The sequence below is a fragment of the Sphaerodactylus townsendi genome, linkage group LG15 (genome assembly GCF_021028975.2).
Source record: "Sphaerodactylus townsendi isolate TG3544 linkage group LG15, MPM_Stown_v2.3, whole genome shotgun sequence".
In the NCBI taxonomy this organism is placed as follows: Eukaryota; Metazoa; Chordata; class Lepidosauria; order Squamata; family Sphaerodactylidae; genus Sphaerodactylus; species Sphaerodactylus townsendi.
In genome coordinates, this window is record NC_059439.1 from 8,373,509 (window position 1) to 8,395,869 (window position 22,361).

Consider the following 22,361-nt stretch of genomic DNA (forward strand, 5'->3'; position numbering starts at 1 on the left):
CAGATTGCAAATCTCTCTTTGTTACTAAGCAAGTTTTAATACTGGCAGATCCAGAAAGACTGACTTAAATGGAGAAACTCTGGCGTAGCTGGGCCAGAGTGTGCCCAGTGCGCACTCTGGATTCTCCCCCAGCACGGCGCCCCCCTGGCGGCACCCTTCCACACGCAGCAGCCCGCTCCGGGGGCCCCCCCCCACACTTACTTTAGAAACCGAGCAGGCTGAAGAACAGGCCTGTTCCCTTCCAGGCTTCAAAGGCCCTGGTGGGAGCTACATTTCCCAGGAGACCCTGGGAAATGTATTTCCCACCAGGGCCTTTGAAGGCTGTCCTCCAACCTGCTCAGTTTTTAAAGTAAGGGTGTCAAGGGGGGTGATTTTTTCTATCCTCTCATTTCCACACTTACTTTAGAAACCGAGCAGGCTGGAGGACAGGCCTGTTCCCTTCCAGGCTTCAAAGGCCCTGGTGGGAACTACATTTCCCAGGAGACCCTGGGAAATGTAGTTCCCACTAGGGCCTTTGAAGCCTGTTCTCCAGCTTGCTCGGTTTGTAATGTAAGTGTGGGGGGGCACCGTGGGGGGAAGGGGGAGGGGTCTGGGGGGAATTTTGCGGCTCCCACGTGACCCAAAATCGTGCACCTGGTGCACGCCGCACCCCCCGTCCCCTGGTGGCTTCGCCACTGCTATAGAATCACATTAGTAGGGACAAAGTTTGAAGGCAGCCATGCTGTTCTGCAGAAACACTTCAAAAACAAATGCCATGTAAGTGTAAGGTTTCCTCAATAGCAATTTGAGACTGGGAAGAAGGATGCTGCAGCTGGGGTTGGTAACTCTGGGAAATACTTGGAGATTTGGAGGGAGAATTTGGGGAGGGGAGAGTGGGGTTGTGATGTCATAGAATCTATCCTCTGAAGCTGCCATTTTCTCCAGGCCAACTGATTTCTGTAGTCTGGTGGTTAGTTATAATTCAAGGTTGCCAGCTCTGGGTTGGGAAATTCTTAAAGATGGCCCCCTCAAAACAAAAATAAAGGGAAAAATGACCTGTGCATGGGATTGCTAAGCTAAACAAACTTTATTCAGCTTCTTTTTACAGAGCAATAGCAAATGGATGAGTGCAAGCAGAGGAAACCTCCACAGGGAATCTTCATGGAGAATCTCCAGCAGCACCCAAAATGGTGGGCAGAAACTGACAAGAGCTCTGTGCAACAAGCGGGAAAGAAAGATCCATTTTGGTTGACAATGCTTGTGTTCTCCTGTGTGATGGGAACACAAAATACACAACAGATCTTTTTTTGTTGTGTGGAATCCATCTCTGTCACCTGGAAATCAGTTGCAATGTGGTGTTCGTACTTACCTTAGGACCTGGAGAACCAATTAGTCTCGAGTCGGTATTACACTATTAAGAGAGAAGGGGGGTGGGGAGGAGAGCATCAGTGTAAAGCATAGGTGTCAAACTCGCTGGCAGGGGACGATGGGAACTGTAGTCCATAACATCTGGAGGGTGCGAATTTGACACCTGTGGTGTAAAGCATTCAGAACCACCTACATCAGGGGTTCTCAAGCTTTTTGAGCCTGGGGACCTTGGGATCCACACACAGCATGGTGGGTGCAGCCACAAATGGCTGCCATAAGAAGTGGAGCCAAGTAGAGGCTGCCGCAGCTTACCTTCACTTGAGCCCTGATGGCAACAGCTGCTGAACCAACATTTTAAAAAATCTGCACAGTCAATCAAATGTTCCATGCCCTATCAGAAGGCAAGCTGGACAAAAGCCCTCCCCCCCCCACTTTTTGAAAACACTTGGTGGGTGCCAGCAAAAGTGTCAAAGACATCATGGTGCTTTACATCCTTTAGGCCTGAGCTATGTTTTCTTTACAAAAGAGATACAAACAGCCAGTTTTTGCCCAGAGCTGGTTATCAGAGGCGTTCCTCCCATTGGACAAAGTGGGCAGTTGCCCAGGGCGCCCCCTTGTGGGAGGCGCAAAAACTGCAGTTTTGTTTGTGGATTTTTTTGTATTTTCAGTGTTTTTCCGTTTTTGGGCGCGGTTTTTAGGCTAGCAGCACCAAAATTTCAGGGATTTTTCGGGAGACTCTCCTGATATCACTCAGGTTTGGTGATGTTTGGTTTAGGGAGTCCAAAGTAACGGACTCCCAAAGGGAGTGACCCATCCCCCATTGTTTCCAATGGGAGCTAATAGGAGATGGGGGCTACATTTTGAGGGTCCATAACTTTGGACCCCCTGAACCAAACTTCACCAACCCTGGGTGGTATCATCAGTAGGGTCTCACGAAGATACTCTGAAATTTTGGTGCTGCTATCTTAATAATTGCACCCCTGACAGCAGGCACACCCTAAATTTCCCCAGATTCTCCTTTTAAATCCACCCCCTTCCTGCCAATGCTTGTTTTCTTTCTTTATTTCATTCTCTCAATGCCTAATAAAGGTTATTATTATTATTAAATCCACTCCCTTCGGCATGGATTTAAGGGGGGAATCTGACGTCCTCAGTTTAAACATTGAAAGTGATACTGTTTCAGGGTGGGGGATAATCCTCCCCAAAACAGCATCACTTTCAATGTTGTCTAAATTGAGAAACCCCAGATTCTTCCTTTAAGGTAGATTTAAAAGGAGAATCTGGATTCCCTAGTTTAAACACCATTGAAAATAATGCTGTTTGGGGGTGGATTCCAGCATCACTTGTTTAAACGAGGGAGCCCAGATTCTCCTTTTAAATCCACCTTAAAGGGAGAATCTGGGGTCCCCAGTTCAAATAACATTGAAAGTGATGCTGTTTCCCTCAATTGGGGGGACTGGATACAACACCATAAAATGTTTTAATAGCAATAATAAAACATTTTGAAAGCATTTTGAAAATGTTTTCAAAAATATTTCTGCTGTGTGGCATGGCCCATTGCTGTGTTCAGATTTGTGAGTTGGGGCATGTTCTGTATTGTGATGGTGACTTTGAAATGGCCTGGTGGAAAAAAATCATTGTTTCGTCACGGTGGGAGAGGGTGGCCGCCCACGGGGGGAGGGGGGGGGCATCAAACTCAGGTTTTGCCCAGGGCTCCAGTTTGCCTAGGTACACCATTGCTGGTTATATTTTGCATAATTTTGTTTTGCTTACAGGATCTATGTGATGGTGGAAAGTTCTGTCAAATCATAGCGTTTTCAAGGCAAAGGTCTTCTGGGGGTGGAGGGGTGCCATTTCCTGCCTCCATGTGGGCTGAGAGAGTTCTGCGAGAACTGTGACTGGACCAATGTCATCCAGCAAGCTTTATGCGGAGGAGTAGGGAATCAAACCTTGCTCTCCAGGGAGAGCTGTAGACACTGGTTGCAGATGATGCAGACAGGAAAGAAACCAAAACAGCGGTGGGGTAATCAGATTGCCCATGAAGTGAGGCAGAGCAACGGAAGTCCCATTCCTATAGCTTAAATGCAACCAGGATCTTCTTCTGTGTTTTCACACAGATGTCTGGAGTCAGGAGGTCTACAAACTTGATTTTGAAAAGCAAGTGGAAGGCAACATACACAATCCTGCCTTTTCTTCCTTCCCGGTAGAACCTGGTATTAGTATGGCCACCATAAAACAATCCCAGGTGAGTAAAAGGAGTAACACGTTGGCTCAGGGCTGGGTTGCTTCCCCCTTACCTTATTCTCATCAGATGTGCCTGGGGGCCCCGGTGGACCAGGCAAACCCCTGAACCCCTTTTCTCCCATCAGGCCCCTCTCCCCTTTCTGGCCCTGCAAAGATAACACGTATGCACGTTATCCCTCTAAGTCTTGAGGCAGAAAGCTGCATCGACATTTGAAAACAGAATTTTAGAAGTAAGCCCTAGGCTAGGAGTTGATAGCCTCTACGATAGCAGTTCCTATCACCAGTCCTTTGACTCAAGGTATACTCAATCAGTGAACGTTCCCCTCATCACAATGCAGCCCCACTGCTGGCCCCAAACACAACGGCGTAGGATTCAAATTATTAAATTACTGCTCTAGAGCATTAAATAAAAATATTCATAAAACACATACATGTTAAAGGGGATTCACTGAAAACGTTTTGATGTAGGAAATAAACTGCTTTCAGAGCCAAAAGGGGGAAAAACAATGCGGAACTCCATGCAAGAAATGTTTTATTTCCTGCCTCAAAACGTTTTAATGGTTTGTGCGGAAAAGCTCCACATATCTCATCAGCCTCTTCTTGCCCACCACTTGAAGTTTACTTTCCTCACCATTCCCATTTTTCCATTGCTGGCTTCCCATCTGTCCCAAATGTTCATAATTATGGCACTGGTTACCTTGGACCCATCTTTTCCCGGAAACCCTCCATCTCCCGGAGTCCCTGCCTTCCCAGGATATCCTTGGGGTCCTGGCTGTCCTGCATGGCCTGGAAGCCCAGATTGTCCTTCAGGGCCAATGGGTCCCTCTGCCCCTTGTTGCCCTGGAAGACCTGGTGGCCCAGTTGATCCTGGTGGGCCAGGCTGGCCTGGTGCACCGGGCAATCCTGGAACACCTTGCAATCCGTCATGGCCTGCGGGGCCAGGAGGTCCTTCGGGGCCTTCATGCCCTGGGTATCCTGGAAGTCCAGGAGTGCCTGCAGGGCCAGGTGGACCCTGCGGTCCAAGAGGGCCTCGGAGGATGGCATCTCCCTGGAAAAATAATGAAACAACATCATATGTTGGTGTATTAATGATGTTTTCACAAGTTGAAGGAGAAAAGACACACCTGGACGTTTTCCCCCTGGCCAATATATCCTGGGATAAGAAAGCGAACCATCCCGGTTCAGCCATGATTTCCACAAGGCTTCCAGGTCTAACTCGGTCCTGCTGTGCGAGACTTCTCTTGTCCCACGCCTTTTAAAACAATGATGAAATTGGTGGTTCTTTTTAAAAAACGGCGCTGCTCCCGCTCCCATGCAAACATCGCGGGAGCTGGACCTGTTTATTTTTCCTGCCAGAATGGACAATAACACATATTTATGCATCTGTTAGATCTATTAACGGGGCTTAAAGATGCGTGAGAAAGTCCGCTTTCTCCAACTCTTCTCCCTCTAGGAAATGGGAAATCAAAAACCTCTCCAGGCCTGATAGGCCAATTGGGGAAGGGGTCTGGTTGGGTTGCCAGGTCCCCCCAGGCCACTGATGGTGGTGGTGGGATAGGGCTGTCAGAGCCAGGCTGGGAAAACTCCTGGAGGTTTGGGGATAGACCTTGGGGAGGACAAAGAACCAGTGATGTAGCGCCAACTGGGCTGCGTGGGGCGTGACGCCCCGGGCGGAGCATTGGCCGGGCCAATGTGGTGTGGTCGTGGTGTGGCATTCCAGGGGTGTGGTGGGGGCAGACAGTGCTGCGGCAGGGGTGCAGGGCACATGTGCGCCCCCGGCGCAGTTCCCCCTCACTCCTCCTCTGCAAGGACCTCAATGCCATAGAGACCACCCTCCAAAGCATCTCTTTTCTCCAAGGGATCTCTGATCTCTGCAGTCTAGAGATGAGGTGTGATTCTGAGTGGTCCCCAAGTACCACCCAGGGGTGGTTGGCATCCCTACAGCCTGATTTAAGGCAGAAAGTGCACCCTGAATTCACTAATGTTGCCAAGTATTTCTCCCATTGGGAAACGGTATATCAGCTGAGCACCTCCAATCCTAAGAAAGCCCTTCGTTACCTTGGGAGGTACCCAACTATGCTGGCCCAGGCTCTGATCCTGCAGGTGTGGTATTTTTGGCCCGGTGAGCCGAGCTGTCTATTCCTGAGGTAAGGGTGGGCCCATACACTTACATTAATGCATGGAGACAAGTCCTTTGGCGAAAAAAAAAGTTTGAGCTTTGTTGGAGCAAAAGGCTTTTCATTGTTTAAGTGTGCCAGCCAAGCATCAAGAATATGATAATACTTGCATCTCCAGGTAATAGATTGCACATCTACCCCCATATGTGACCCCCCTCTGGAAAAATCTTACCTTTTCAGAACCATCGTTTCCATCCATGATACCAGTACAGTCTGGGCTTCCTGGAAGGGGCAGACCTGGTTGCTGCAGGGGCCCTGGTTGTCCCTGAGGCCCTGGCGGTCCTGGAGGCCCTGGATGGCCTGCATTGCCCTCTTGACCTCTTTCCCCAGGCAGACCTCGCTGCCCTGGAGGACCCTGGTCACCCTTGTCTCCCTGTCAGAAAAAATGAGCTGTGATGAGAGATACAAACTCTGGGACTTACGAGGAGCGTCCTGTGATGAGCATCATGTCTTCCAGAAACACAGATCGGTGGGCAGAGTTCTACATATTAGTGTTTGAGTGAGTGGTTGGACCAGGGGTGGCCAAATGGCAGAGGCGTATCTAGGCAAACTGAAGCCCGGGGACAAAACCTGAGTTTGGCGCCCCCCCCAAATATGGGCAGCCACCCTCCCCCACCATGACCAAACAATGCACCAGCTCACAAAACACCTCCCATCCCCAGCAAAACAAACATGGCTCTCTCCCCACCAACTCTTTCCTAATTTTGTCCTCACACCAACCCTATGAGGTAGGTTGTTAGCCTGAAAAACAGCTCCAAGCCAGTGCAAGTGGGTATTAAGCATGTAAATCTCTCACAAATCACCCCCAGCAAAACATTTACCAAACAACATAAGAACATAAGAAAGAGCCTGCTGGATCAGCCCATCTAGTCCAGCAGTCTGCTACTCGCAGTGGCCCACCTTTGGGAGCTCACATCTGCCTTTGGGAGCTCACATGCAGGATGTGAAAGCAATGGCCTTCTGCTGCTGCTGCTTGTGAGCACCTGGTCTGCTAAGGCATTTGCAATCTCAGATCAAGGAGGATCAAGATTGGTAGCCATAGATCGACTTCTCCTCCATAAATCTGTCCCAAGTCCTTTTAAAAACTATCCAGATTAGTGAACATCACCACCTCCGGCGGCAACATATTCCAAATACCAATCACACATTGCATGAAGAAATGTTTCCTTTCATTAGTCCTAATTCTTCCCCCCAGCATTTTCAATGTATGCCCCCTGGTTCTAGTATTGTGAGAAAGAGAGAAAAATTTCTCTCTGTCAACATTTTCTACCCCATGCATTATTTTATAGACTTCAATCATATCCCCCCTCAGCCGTCTCCTCTCCAAACTAAAGAGTCCCAAACGCTGCAGCCTCTCCTCATAGGGAAGGTGCTCCAGTCCCTCAATCATCCTTGTTGCCCTTCTCTGCACTTTTTCTATCTCCTCAATATCCTTTTTGAGATGCGGCGACCAGAACTGGACACAGTACTCCAAGTGCGGTCGCACCACTGCTTTATATAAGGGCATGACAATCTTTGCAGTTTTAGTATTGGGGGGGGGTGGGGGGGGGGGGGGGTGGGGGGGGGGGGGGGTGGGGGGGGGGGGGGGTGGGGGGGGGGGGGGGTGGGGGGGGGGGGGGGTGGGGGGGGGGGGGGGTGGGGGGGGGGGGGGGTGGGGGGGGGGGGGGGTGGGGGGGGGGGGGGGTGGGGGGGGGGGGGGGTGGGGGGGGGGGGGGGTGGGGGGGGGGGGGGGTGGGGGGGGGGGGGGGTGGGGGGGGGGGGGGGTGGGGGGGGGGGGGGGTGGGGGGGGGGGGGGGTGGGGGGGGGGGGGGGTGGGGGGGGGGGGGGGTGGGGGGGGGGGGGGGTGGGGGGGGGGGGGGGTGGGGGGGGGGGGGGGTGGGGGGGGGGGGGGGTGGGGGGGGGGGGGGGTGGGGGGGGGGGGGGGTGGGGGGACCAGCATGGCCAATTGGCCATGCTGACAGAGGCTGATGGGAATTGTAGTTCCTGAACATCTGGAGAGCCGCAGGTTCCCTACCCCTGTGCTAGCCAAAACACAGCGCCCCCTGCAGGCAAAATACTGAAAAAACACTAAAAAATTCAAAATACACACAAATGAACCTGCAATTTTTGTGCCCCCCACAAGGGGGTGCCTGGGAATATTTGACCCTCCTTGTCCCTAGGCAGATACACCACTGCCAAATGGTGACTCTTTGCCACAGAACGTGCGACTTGCAGTTGGGAAGGCTGGTTGATGGAATGGGTCTCCCACTCTCCCAGACCGTCTCCTGCTGTGCCCATCCTTGTCCCTGGTTGAACTGCTGCCCTTTGCTATGGAGCATGGAAGCTGGAAGGGGCTGCCAGAGTATTGGGGGGTGGAGGTGGGGAAAGCTGCACATGTTGAATTGTTGGCTATCATGCAACTATTAAGGGCTGGGAAATAAAGACAGAAACCCTACTTTGTAGTATAGATGGGCCTTATTTATGCCTTAGGAAATAAAAAATATTTGCTTGTCTTAGGATGGTTTCTTAAGACAATGTTTGAAGCCCCCAGGAGTATAACTATCTAAGAAGGTAAAAATAAAAAGTTGGAACAGTACCTTTGGACCCGCAGGACCGTGCACTGCCGGACAGATGCACTGGGATAGGTTTTTCATCTAAAACAAACAGCCATGGCAGAATCAGTGGTGAGCTGACAGACAAAAACCCAAGCTAAGTTACTTAAAGGGCATTTTTACACCCAACTTTGTCAGTTCAAAGAAATATGTGTAAGAACCTAAACTTCCAACCTAAACAGAAACAGCACCAACACAGGCAACATTTGAATGGGAAACAGCAACATCTTCTTCATCCTGACCAATATGCATTTAAGGTGCATGTTTCTGATGTGGCATCCCAGCAGTGGAAGGTGGCTTTCATAGCACCATTAGGCGGGAGCAGGAGGCGTTCTGCTGATTCCAAAGAGATTGAGCATTTCACTTTCCTTGAGTCTCGCAATGCTGTCGTACAGAGGTACAAGACAAACTAGCTCAGTGCATGCAAAAATATCTGCAGCGTTTAAAAAAAATGTTCAGTTCATTGTGCATGTGATAAATCATTTCTATTGCAGTGTTTGAAATTACCACTTCTCCCAGGCCATTCCTTAAACAGCACCTCATGTACAAAAATTAAACAGTAGACATTCTCCCCATCAGTTTCTCTCCAGGCCAAGGGAAGCTTCATCATCATCTACATTTTGGTTTTCAGACTGCTCTTAAAGATACAGAAGCAACATCACAGAGGGTGCTTATATATGTAACTTCAAAAGAAAGATTTGCTGCATTTTTCCCCCACTAGGAAACTCACAAATACAAATACAAATACAAAACCTTTAATGGCATATAAAGAGTGGTAAAATACAGATTATGTTAAAACCAATTGACTAAAATTTACACAAAGGTTTCACTCTTGATCCAAGTGCCTTTGTTAAAAACCTGGCAACTGATTCAGTAGTGTGGGGATGATGGTCACTAAGCAGGTGTGAAACTATTTCCTTGTCTGATCTCACTGAAAATTTCTTCAAGATGGCCTCGAGAAAAAGCAACCGATAGACTGCCAAATCTTTGCAATGAAGGAGCACGTGTTCAGTTGTTTCGGGTAGGCCCGCTGCACAGGAACAAGTCCTGTTCTCCTGTGGGATGCCATGATATCTGCCTCTTGTTTGGGCAGTCGGTAACACATTTAGCCGAGCAAGCATAAAATATCTGCGGAGATGTGGATTGATTAAATTACTCATATATTTAGCCATAAAACCCGGCAATGGTGGTGAAATGCCATAAAATGTGTGGAGAACAAGTTCTGCAGGCTCCAGCTGTGAGAAGCTGCCCTTCAATGTCAAGAATGCGTTGTTTCAAAACTCCGAGAAGCCTGTCTTTTGTCCATCAGTAGGAGTTGGTCCAAAGATACACCTATGTTGTTTATTTAGCTTGATAATTTTGGTGTGCCAGGTGAATTGGAAGTAGTGCGGCTTAACAGAAAATATGTGAGACTGCCCGGGAGGGCATCTATAATGAAAGTGAAGCCAGTATTTAAACAAAGAGAGCCAAACCCGGGAAAAAATTGTCTTGGCTCCGGTTTCTAAAGTAAGGAGCTTGATACGTGACTGAGTTTGGAAGACCCAATAAACGACGAAGAAACAAAAGATTGAACACTCTCTAATTTCTCAGCGGTTTTTGCTCCCCAGATTGGAGGGCTCCCATTAGTAATTGTGGCAGTAGTTTTAACTGAAAAAACTTCCATTGAGGCAGGAAAAAATTGACCGCCTCTGGTGTGAAAAAATCTGGATAATGCCAACACTTTGATTTTACTTGTATTGAGAGTCACCGAGGTGGATATGAGAGGTCCAGGTTAAGGAATGATGGGGAAGAGTGATTCCTAAATATCTGTATAAAGAATGGACCTGTTCAATCCAATGTACCCGTTTATTTTCTACGTGCTGAGTTTTTTTGAATTCGAAAAGATCAGCACTTTGGATTCGATATAATTAATCGACAGGGCACTGTTTATTGCAATCTGTCGCAAAGGCTTGAAATAGTCTTTGCAGGCCCACAACAAAGACCGAGACAGTAACACGAAATTAATAGGTCGTCTGCATAGAGAAGTGCACATGTAGGTCTTTGTCCCAAAAAATGGAGTGCGTGACTTTCAGTCTGAGATAAATGAGGAGCAAAGATGGATTTAAATAAAAGATTGAACAGGAGAGGAGCAAGAATACAACCCTGCTTGACTCCCTTGTTAGAAACTATAGGTGAAGTTAGGCTGACCCGCTTACAGTCTAGCGAACTTGACGGGTGGTTGAGGAATGCAACTGGCGAATAAGGAAACGGTAATCTCTGGTCTATTCCCAACACAGTCAATTTTTCCCACAGCTGATTCCTGGGGATAGAAATTAGAATGCGCATTTCAAAATCTAGGAAAGCCGCAAGGAGTTTTACCAACAGAGGTGGCAATATTTCTCCATAAATGGTTTTAAAGAACCAGACAATGGTCAAGGGTGGATTTACCTGTGGCATATCCTATCTGTTCGAGACCTAGCACTGAAGAGGACCAGGCAGTGAGGCGTATCATAAGGTACCTTGCGTAAAGCTTACTAGCCACTGAGAAGCAAGCTTATGGGAAGTAGATAGTTAGATGGATTTGATGGATGCGCCTTTTTTTGTGTAGAATTTTTAATGATAGCTTCAGTCCAATGCTTAGGGATACAGCCACTGTTGTTAATTTTGGTAAACAGGAGTAGCCAAAATAGAGACTAGAACTCCGAGAATCTTCTAAAGAGTTCAGGTGGCAGGCCATCAGGGCCTGGCGCTTTCCCTTGTTTTAGGTCGAATATAAGGGTGATCACCTAAATGCTTGTGACAGAAGGAGGCCATTCAGGTAAATGCTTTTGCTGCTCCAGTTGCACATGGAGTATCCAAAAGTTCCTGGATTGCAGAAAAATGGCTGTAAAATGTGTCCTCCATGCTTCCCGCGTAATCTGAGAACTGATGGCTGTATAGGGCTGGCCGGCACTGGAATTAAGTATGCGCCAAAAGGTTTGGCTGGCTCGTGAGTTAAAGGCTTGATGGAGATGGTTCCAAATCTTTGTAAGATGTAATTTCTTTTTGGTCTTCAAAAGATCATGATAGGACTTTCTAGCTGTGAGGTACTCTTTTGATAAGGACACTTTTCCTCCTAAGTTCACAATGATGACAAATAACTTCCGGAGTTGGGACTTGCTGCTCCTTGTCTCAAGTAAAATAGATTGGAAGGATTCACTGAATGTGAAAATTTATGATGTGATTGATTACTGGAACCCTGAATGGTTAGATAGGAAACCAGTTCATTATAGATTTGACAAACCTCCTCTGCTGTCCTTGCAGCAGTTGCTGATATTGAAGAAAGTTAGCCATCCGATCATCAGAGGTAGATTGGGCGGCGTTTAGTTCAGTTTCGTGCGTCCAGCGAAGCCGGCAATGAGAGGAAGACCCTTCTTCCTGAGCTGATTTAACTTTGAAGGGATTTGTTTATTAGTCTAAGAAGAAGGGGAGAGTGCTCACTTTCCGTTCGAGCCATAGTACCAAAGTGATCAATGTGGTTTGTTAGTTCAGGCGATATTATTACATAATCAATCACACTCACCCCACGTGCGAATCTCGCGTGAACTTTCAGGGGTAATCAAAGGGAGGAAGACCATTTAAAATTACCCTATTTGCTGATAGAGCAAAGAGTCTATCAAATGGGGAGCTACTTGATTTATGGTGTGATAAGCTGGACAACCTACGTGGAGATATCGGTGTCAGAATTAAGTTCATCCAAGTTTAAGTACATCTTTGACTTGCAGGCTGAATCATTTTCTCCGATCCTGGTGTTTTAGATCACCAGCAATAGCCACGGGTGTCAGAGGGATGTTCTTGCTCAAGCGAAAGTATGTATTGATGGAATAAAGTGACCAGTTCTCTACAAGAATGCTTGCCTCTTCTGCGGAGTGGCAAATAAACATTTACTAGTAAAAATTTCAGATTGAGCTGCGAAATCAATAGGGCTTGGGCAAAGGCGGACACGAGTTTAGTGCTACTGCATTGATTTCTGCGTTGAGAGAGACTAGGATACAAGTACCTGCTCTCATCCTCCCTCTGGCTTTTAACCTGAATGCTGGAATTGAGAAGGAGGCATAACCTGCAAGATGAATGTCGCTACTGGTCCAAGTCTCTTGTAATGAGATAATATTAAAACTGGCTAGAAATTTCATTAAATCAGAATCCCCTATGTGGCGGCACCACCCTGATATGTTCCAGGAAAGTATCGATAGTGCAGGACATTTCTGGCGTCAGGCTGTACCGTCCAGTGGTGTGATCTGTGACTGAGAGTACTGTACACATCCATTAGATGAAATTCTGTTAACTGTAGAGTTCATGTCTGGGTGTGTGACTGATATGGGTACTCTGGAAATTGTTCCGGTGTTTTGCGAAGTTGAGCCGTTATTCGGGATGATGTCATAGTGGTGGACTTGAGCTGTTGATTTAATGAAGTTTCTTTGACCAAGTGCAGGTGCAGAGGAGGCTGAAATATCAACTAGATCTTCTTGAAGGCCAATAGAAAGATCACGAAATCCAGAGGGGACACTAGGAAACTCTCTTATCTTAGGCTTCTGCAATGTTAATCAAATGCTAACCAAGTTGGGAACCGCACCCGAAGAGGAAGGTTGTGGTGTCATAACCTTTCAGCCAATCAGAATTGTGCACAGATATCTTCCCCCAAATATTGAAAATATGTTTTGTTGTACTTATTTATACCTCATTTTTCTTTCCCAGTGGGGACCCACAGCGGCTTACAAAGCTCCTCCATTTCACCCTCACGACCATGCTGAGAGTACATAGCAGAGCAGGATTTGAATCTGGATCTCCCAAACAGGGTTTGCCAGGTCCATTCTGCCCACTGCGAAGGGATCGGGGTGGGGAGTATGGTTGCCAAATCCAGGTTGGGGGCTCCTAAAAAGATAGAGGTGGAGCCTAGGGAGGACAGGAACCCCAGTGGGGCATAGATAGTGCCATAGAAACCACCCTCCAAACCACCCATTTTCTCCAGGGAGCTGATCTCTGTAGTCTGAAGATGAGCTGTAATTCTATGGAATCCCCAGGTCCCACCTGAAGGCTGGCATCCCTAATCCCAAATTTTAGTCTAGTCTCTAATCATGATGCCACATGTGCTCCCCTGCTACCTGCCCACAGTCAATCGTGGGGACTCAGTGAGAAGTACTTATGTAGCAGCCTCACTGCGCAAAGGAAGTATCTGGGGATGCTCTTTGTACCCTCAGGGCCCCAGCAGCATTACAGAGCAAGATCCTTGTCATTTTGCTCTCAGCCACACTCCAGGACCAGAAGCGTGCCAGCTGGGAAAGAGGCACTTGGAGGGATTGCTGGGAGAAGAGAGTGTTGGGATTTGGCAAGTATCTGTCACAACTCAGTTATGAAAGTGTTAACTGTATGTAAACAAGTTGCTGAAGTCACTGTTTATGACCTGATCTATTGATTAGCTATTGGTCAGTCAGATAGCCATCGCTTACATGTTAGTGAGAGTTAACTCTGTTTCTTTGTTTCAGCAGACACGACACCAGAGAGGAGACACGAGGTAGACGACAGCAGATAGGTAGTAAGATGTAACCAAACATACAGTGATGTAGATGTGTAACAGGAAAGAAAGGACTTCTTATTTTATCTTTATGTAACTCTCCCTTATAGTTAGTAAACTCATTTACAAAAAGCAACTGAGAATCTGTCTCTTCTGTTCTACTCTGCTAACACACACACACACATCCAACAGAGAGGCACAGAGCAAACTTCACCTCCCCTTTCTACATTTTGAAACACACAGATCTGACACCATCATGTCTAAAATCATAGAGAATCATAGGGGTTTTAGAAGGCCATCTAGTCCAGCCCCCTGCTGAGGGCAGGATCAGCCTAAAGCACTTGGCCATTGTTCATCCAGCCGCTGCTTGAGGACTGCCAGCAAGTGGGAGCTCAGCACTTCAAAAGCCTTAAATACTCTTTAGGGGGAGGAATTTGTTTTCACTTCCAAGGCTTTGTTCTTTTACAATTATAATGCTGGTTGCACATGCTTGCTTTTGTGATTACATTTCCTTTTGTTTCCATCATAATGAAAACATTTCTAGCGGCTACTTCAGTCTTTCTTATCCAGTTTGGACTGTACCCTCACCCAAGGACGTCCTCCTTGCCAACATTTCAGGCAGACATAAACAAAGATCCCAGCTTTAATGGGCAACTAAAGGGAAAACTCAGGGCAATGAAAAGCAAAACACAGGGCAATGAATGAAACAAAGGACATTTATTTGCACTTGTTTTCATTACCATGGCGAGCATAAAGAATGCTCATGCCAAACATCTTGTATCAGTACCATAGCTGGCAGCCGATTCTATATCTAACCACAAATGGCTTTTGCCTGTATGGGGGTTACATCTGCGCATGAAGCTGGGATTGCTGGCCTTTAGGCGGGGCCCAGAGATCTTCCAGAATTACAACTGATCTCCAGACTGGAGAAGTGGAAGCTTTGGGGGTGGGTGGGTGTGAATTCTCTGGCATTATACCCTTTGGAGCATTCCCTCCTCAAACCATCCCTTCTCCCAGCACCACCCCCAAATCTCTAAGAATTTCTCAACCCAAAGTTGGCAAGAACAACAGGGCCCACATGATGACTTGAATTGCAAAGATTTCACCAACAGTACACTATTTAAGCTGAAACAGGTAAATTGGGGAATGACATTCTGTCAAAATAAGCCAAGGGAGATAGTCCTCAGTCCTTCTCTTCCTGTATTTAAGTGGCCAGTAAAACAGGCACTTTTCAGAAGAGGTTTTTAAGGCTAGACTCATTTCTCATTAGCTGTCCTGGGGACCTTATAAAATTCAAAGGCAAAACAGAGCTACGTTTACATATTTTCCCTGCCGTAGTAGGATCTGAGATTGCTAAATGAAGTCCCCAAGGACTTCCCTGCACTGGTAAACACTGCAAAGGACAGAAACATAGGAACATATAGCTGGAAGGAATCTCAAGCATCATCTATTATAACTCCCCGAAAAATGCAGCAAATTCACAACTACCTCCCACTCCCCCAGTGACCCCTATTCTATGCCCAGAGGAAAGCCAAAAACTTCAGGATCCCTGGCCAATATGGCCTGCAGGAAAATTCTTTGCTGACCCCAAAGTCAGGAATTGGAATTACCCTGGGCATGTAAGAAAGGCCCACAAGCAGCAAGCATGGGCTCATCCCTTCTTGCCCCCACCCCCCAAACCCCGATGTGCCTAAGTTCATAAAATCAGACTTGCTAGCAGATGGCCATGCTTAAAAACTGCCAACAAAGGAGAAGTCTTCCTGGTGTGGTTTTGCACATCACTGCTATAGGAAGAACCATAGTGAATAAAATTCAGTGTTCACCTGTCAATGTCTGGACATGATATCTCCAGCCCTCGAGTTGTAGTAGTAGTAGTAGTAGTTACAGTATCAGGCTGAGACCCAGGTTTGAGCTCTCACTCTGCCAGGGAAGCTTACTGGATGATGTATTGTCGAAGGCTTTCAGTGCCAGAATCACCAGGGTGTTGTGGGTTTTTCGGGTTGTATGGCCGACTGGCCGTGTTTCAGTAGCATTTTCTCCTGACATTTCGCCTGCATCTGAAGATGCCAGTTGCAGATGCAGGCGAAATGTCAGGAGAAAATGCTAGTGGAACATGGCCATACGCCCTGAAAAAACCACAATGCCCTTACTGGATGACTTCAGGCTAACTCAGCCTAACCCTGCTTCACAGCGTTCTTGTTGCAAAGACAGAATGGAGGATAGGAGATTGATGTTGTAAGCTATTTTGGGTCCCCATTAGGGAGGAAAAGGGGGAATAAATATCTAAGCCAATAAAGCAAGCTATCAGTCTATGCATATTTGGTAGCAACAGCAAAATTTAGACATACCTGTAAATCCCCCTGGGCTGTGTTTCGGACATCTGAAGGCGTCAAGAGATTGGAGATCTCCTAGGTTACAGTAAGAAAGTAGTTAAATGATGGTCTACTCCAAGGGACCTAGAGTGGCCAGCTCCACTTTGGGGAATAGCTAGAGATTTGGGGACTAGAGACTGGAGAGAGTGGGGTTTGGAGAGAAACCTCAGCTAAGTATGATGTGGGAGGGTTCACCCTCCAAAGCAGCCATTTTCTACAGGAGAATGGCGCTGCCACCTGGCCAAACTGCATACTGTGGATTCTCAAATGGTGAAGTCCAAAACTCTTTGTTGACTCACTTCACTTCTCTGTTGAGACCCTTCTGTGGTTGCTGCAGGAAACAACGATTTAGCTGGCTCTTCTTTTCTCTGAAAAATGAAGAAAGGAGTCATCAGACTTTATGAGAAGGTATTTTCTAACCAGGTGGAAAAAAGAACCACAAACGCTTCCCGTCTGAATTAAAAACAATTATCTCGATCTGGGAGGGTATCCACTGTTCTTTAGGACTAACCCCTTTTAATGAATCCATTCTACAGATTTAAACTATTTTAACAGCCCTTTCCTTCCTGAATAGGACCACAGAAACTGTAGTTCTCAGCACTTACTCAAACTACATTTCCCAAGATGCAAGAGGAAAGCCGGAATACAGATATCATAAATACATTATTTGGGTGATGACATGACTGTTGCATAATCTATTTACATGTTTAATGTAATTATTGGGAAGGCAACATAGCTGGGAGTGGCAGAGCAGCTGCTTGGCATGTAGAAACTCTTGGACCCCTTCTACATGTGCAGAATAACACACTTTCAATCCACTTCCCAATTATGTGCAAGTGGATTTTACTATTTCACGCAGTAAAATTCAGCTGCGAAGTGAATTGAAAGTGGATTGAAAGTGCATTATTCTGCATGTGCAGAAGAAGCCCAAGGGATCCCCCAAGACCCACCTGGGGGTTGACTTCCCTACCATGTTGTCTTGGGAACTGAGTTCCTCATGGGGAATTCACAACACATTTCTGTGTTGTCCCAGTGAAAAAAAGAAGAAAAACATAATTTGGAGTTAGGTCTTGGACAGTGTGTTGGGTGAAACAGTCCAGATAGGAAAGCCCAATTGCAACCAATTTACTGCTGAGAATTCTGGGATGACACCAGAGGGCCTTTCCCCACTTACCGTAAGCCCCACGCTACTTGAGGAGAGTAGCGCGGGGTTCCTCCTCCCTCCCCACGGCAGGGGCGGCCACAGCGCAGCCGCCCCGACGCTGCCGCTGTCGCGCCCCCTTAGCGCGCGGCATCCCAGGCGCTCTTCCGAACGGCGCCTTTTGACGACCCCGCACAGAGCGCGGGGTCGTGGGGACGCCTGGGCGCGCGCCTGGGATGCCGCGCGCTGAGAGCAGCGCGTGGCATAGGGAGGATGGAAGGGAGTGGGGAAAGGCCCAGAGTTGTTACCTGGAACTTCAGGAATTCATTCTCTTCCTCTTCAGAGCTGCCTTCAAATGCAGCGGAGACGGGAAATGTGATGTCAGGAGACGCTTTCTTTGTTTCTGCTGTTGGGGCCTGGGAGGGCAGAAAGAACAGGAAGTTGTGGACACATCTAATACAGGTCCTCGCCCAATACCCATGTTAAACAAATTGGTGCAGCTTCACACATTAATTGGTGTGTGGGAGAACTGAGTCTTTCCCTTGCATCTGAGTGCTCTTTCCTTTTCAGCCATAGGAATTCAGGCACTGCTTAATTTTTATTAATTTTTTGTTGGTATTTGCAAGTGTCTGTCACAATTCAGTTACAAAAGGGTTAACTGTATGTAAATAAGTTGTTGAGGTCACTGTTTATGATCTGGCCTACTGATTAGCTATTGGTCAGTAAATAGCCATTGCTTACATGCTAGTAAGCACCTATATCAGAGATTATAAAGTTAACTAGTTTTGGGGTGCTGTGTGGTTTCCGGGCTGTATGGCCGTGTTCTAGCAGCATTCTCTCCTAACGTTTCGCCTGCATCTGTGGCTGGTATCTTCAGAGAAACGTCAGGAGAGAATGCTGCTAAAACACGGCCATACAGCCCGGAAACCACACAGCACCCCAGTGATTCTGGCCGTGAAAGCCTTCGACAATACATTAACTAGTTTTCTTTGTTTCAGTAGTAGCACAAGACTGCATGGTCAGAAAGGGTTAGAAAGATGAGGAAGATGTAGTCCTGAGTGTACTGTTAAAACTGTAAATATGTAACAGAGCAGTACAGCTTTTATTTGTTTTATTTCATGCAACCCTACCCTTTTACGTTAGTGAACTTCATTTATAAAAAGCAACTCAAAGTATCTCTGGCTCTCTTCTTTCTTTCTGTGGGAAGCTGCTTTGCATCTCTACTATTAAGTATCTATTTTTTAAAAATCTAACTATTTTCCATCAAGTTTACAATAATCACAAACGAGAACAAAACTCGAAAAAAGGAAAAAAGGAAATAAGAATAAAAAGCCAACAAGAGAAAGAAAGAGAAAAAAAAATAACCTACATACATTGCTTAAAATGAAATTGGCTTCCTACTGGAGTTTTCATTTGCTTAAACAATTATTATAGTTTGGTTACATTTCATTACAGGTCCTAAAAATAAATTCATCTTAAGTTAATTCGCTTGCTTGAATATTAATATGTTTGTATAGTACTTTAACTACTAATGCTTTAACTTAAGACATTTTTCTTTTCATAGCATCTAGTGACTCCTTTTAGAATATTTCAGTTCCAGATATCCAATATTGCAAACTGAGCAAAAATATTTATATTCTTGTTCTCTTTTGAGCCCACCTGGAATTTGCATCCTTTTGGATTTTGAAGGCCCACTGGCACCTTGAAGGTTTGGCATTTAATCCCATCAATGTGAAAGTCAGCTGTGGCAGGTTATGAGAGAAGGAAAACATGTTCTGTATAGTAAAGGTCACCTTAGTCTTTACCGTTATGATACTTCTATCCTCTCCAATTCTAGAGCAGCTGATATGACTCAACACAGAGGGACAAAATAACCCAAGAGCCTCATCTTTTAAAACCTTGGCCTCAGGACTGAAAATGATAACAAAAATAATTAGTTAACGCACCAGTTATCAGTGGCTTTCGAGGGCAGCAGGGTGGAGGGGTTTGCCAAGGCTCCACAAGACAGCTGCAAACACTACACCAACAGGGACACTGTTTTGACTGTGCACAGGACATACAAGAGACAGTTTGAGGCTGCACAGGACATACAAGAGGAAGGTTGCGTTGGTTGCTTTACATAAAAGTGGTTTTCCACGCGGACCATATGTCCTGGGATAAGGAGGTGAAACATCCCGGTTCGGCCATGACTTCTGGGTCTAACTTGGCCCCGTCCCGTGAGTTTTCCGTTATCCTGCGGCTTTCAAAAAACGATAAATTGGTGGTTCTAAAAAACCCCCCACACCAATCCTGCTCCCGTGCAAACACCGTGGGAGACAGACTGGTTTATTTTTCCCACCTCACCGCCTGCAGCCAATCAGAACATCAGAAAAATGGGACAGTTCGCGCATGCATGGCAACGTTGGTGAGGAAAATTAAACTAACCCGGGGCTGTGCATAATCACCTGGAGTTCTTCCTCCCGGCCTGAACGAACTGATGGGCTGCCGTGCGAAGGGAGAAACCGGGATACAAACATGTATGATCCTGGTTTTCCCCTGGGATATTATGTCTGTCTGGAAAACGCCAAAGTTTACTAACTAAAAAGGATAGGGTTACATGTACTGTTCTGTAAACAAACACTGTACTGCTCTGTTACATGTTTATAGTACTAACTATACACTTAAAACTACATCTTACTACACAACCTAGTTCTCTCTGTCCATGTTCACCAGTCTATTCTCTAATCCATTCTGTTCTATACGCTATACTTCTTGAAAAAATAAAATAAGTTAACTTGATAACTTCTGATGTATGTGCTCACTAACATGTAAGCAATGGCCATCTGACTGATCAATAGCTAATCAATAGGTCAATGCATTGCAATATCACCTCAGCATCCTGTTTACATACAAACAGATGCTAACCCTTTCATGACTGATTGGGACAGACACTTGCAAATACCAACACACACAGAGATCACCTCAAGAGTAGAGTATGAAGCCTTCTGTTTCACAGATTTAGTTTGGACTCTTGCTAACTTATTATGAGTCTGTTTTTTTCTGGAATATCTTTAACCAAAAGAGTAAACAGGCGAACTTTGGTGTGAAAATAGGGATGTTACAAGCACAACTGTGAACAGTTGAAAGTTAAGGAATTCAGACAGATAGCATAGCTGTGAAGACTCGGTGTGTCTGACCCCAAGATCACCTATGAGTGAGTGGGGATTTGAACATGGGTCTCTCAATCCTATTCCAACAGTCTCTAAACCAAATAAATGCATTCCAAAGAACAGAATCAGAATTTCTCACTTCTGGATGGAACAGATATTTGAGATCCTCACATTCTGCTTTTGCTGCTATAATAAGAACAGGATAGAATCCTTTTGAAAAGCTTTTATGTTTTCTAGAGCCTTCTAAGCTGGTTTATGATAATATATGAGAAGTCTTTATTCTCTTCTTCTACACTGAACTGTCTGCCTAGCATGTTTGCATTCCTGTTTCCTTCCAAGGATCTCAGGACACTGTGTACAGTTCTTCTTTCCCCATTTTGCCCTCACAATAACCCTGTAAAATAGAATTGGCTGGGAGAAAGTGACTAGACTACTGTCACCCAGGGAGAGAGCCGATTTGAACCTGGGTCTGCCAGATCCTAGTCCTTGATTGATCCAGAAGCTGCTGCAGGGTCAGCTATTGCAAAATACAGTTTGCAGTAGGCAAAGAAGAGCCTTCTACAGATGTTGACAAAGAGCAGCTCAAGCTAGTAAGTCTGGTGTTTGAACAAGAGTGTTCTAAGTACATGTGAGCGTCCCAGTTTCTGAAATGTCAGATAGATCTGCATATGCTGAGATGGGGAAATCAATTTGTTTTGCCTTGAAAACAGTATTGTAAAAAAAAAATAACAATACTATTTTGTTTTTAAATAGACAGTAGTGTTGATCTCTGAAAAAGCGATATCCAAAAAAGATCCTGGGCTTAGGCCAAATCCTACTGCAATTCGGGGTGGGGGAGAGAGGAATTCTAGGTTTTCAAAAGTCTGGGTCACTCTGCCACAACCACAAGGCCTTGTTGCGTCTGATCGGGTCTGATAGTTGATAAGGCAACAGGGATTTGGCATGAAATGGTAGGGCAGGTGTGTGTGTGTGTGTGTGAAAACAGGGGACACACACACGTCTGTTGCTGGGCAGGAGAGCCAGAATTGGGACTTTGGCCTTCATATCCTACTTTAAGAGCACGCACAGAACCTGGGCTGCCAAACAAGTCGGGGGGGGGGGGGAGGGGAGGAAGAGAAGATAGAGGCTATGGCACAACTCTGCAGCGAGGAGGAGAGAAGGGCATGTCTCCCAGGGGGTCCTGCGTGGATGCAGAGCTGTTCCACCAATTCCAGCCTCAAATTCACACACGCCTGTCCCAGACTTGTAAAGCAGCCCAAAAGGTAGTTTCAGACACCAAGCCAGTCTGGGTTTGCTCTTATGCTGACTTAACAGGTAGTTACAGCCAGGTACACAGAGCATACCAGGGTAGATGTTGGCTACATTTACACTATAGTTATACAGGTAGTTACAGCCAGGTACACAGAGCATACCAGGGTAGATGTTGGGTACATTTACACTATATGCATGTAAGTGTACGCCTAAGTTTTCTTTTTTCAATGGCAAACCTAAAAATATAACACGAAACTGCAGCCCTAAAGGCAACTTCATCAGTGCTCCTGCACAGATAGGGGGTTGGAGCCAGCCAGCTTTCCCACTCAGTCTTGCCTTCCACCAACCCCCATCTTAAGGGTTACCAACCTCCAGGTGGCACCTGGAGGTCATCTGCTATTATAATTGATCTGTGGATGGTCCAGTTCCCCTGGACAAAATGGCTGACCTGGAGGACACATTCTATAGCATTGTATCCCGTGGAGGTGTCTCCCCTCCCCAACCCCCGCCCTACTTAGCCTCCACCTCCCAAATCTCTAGGTATTTCCCAACCTAAAGT

The 22,361-nt window shown here is 46.4% G+C and overlaps 1 protein-coding gene across 1 annotated transcript in view; it reads right to left on the reverse strand.

Annotated features, from left to right (window-relative positions):
- Window positions 1-22,361, reverse strand: part of LOC125444919 (collagen alpha-1(XVIII) chain-like) — a 48,080-nt gene that overhangs the window by 19,969 nt on the left and 5,750 nt on the right. Inside the window, exons 3-10 of the mRNA XM_048517684.1 lie at window positions 17,711-17,818; window positions 16,561-16,629; window positions 16,238-16,297; window positions 8,345-8,401; window positions 5,941-6,141; window positions 4,289-4,639; window positions 3,645-3,737; window positions 1,349-1,390 (exon numbers count right to left, since the gene is read on the reverse strand). Coding sequence (XP_048373641.1) covers window positions 1,349-1,390; window positions 3,645-3,737; window positions 4,289-4,639; window positions 5,941-6,141; window positions 8,345-8,401; window positions 16,238-16,297; window positions 16,561-16,629; window positions 17,711-17,818 — 981 coding nt within the window. The remainder of the gene's footprint in view (window positions 1-1,348; window positions 1,391-3,644; window positions 3,738-4,288; window positions 4,640-5,940; window positions 6,142-8,344; window positions 8,402-16,237; window positions 16,298-16,560; window positions 16,630-17,710; window positions 17,819-22,361) is intronic.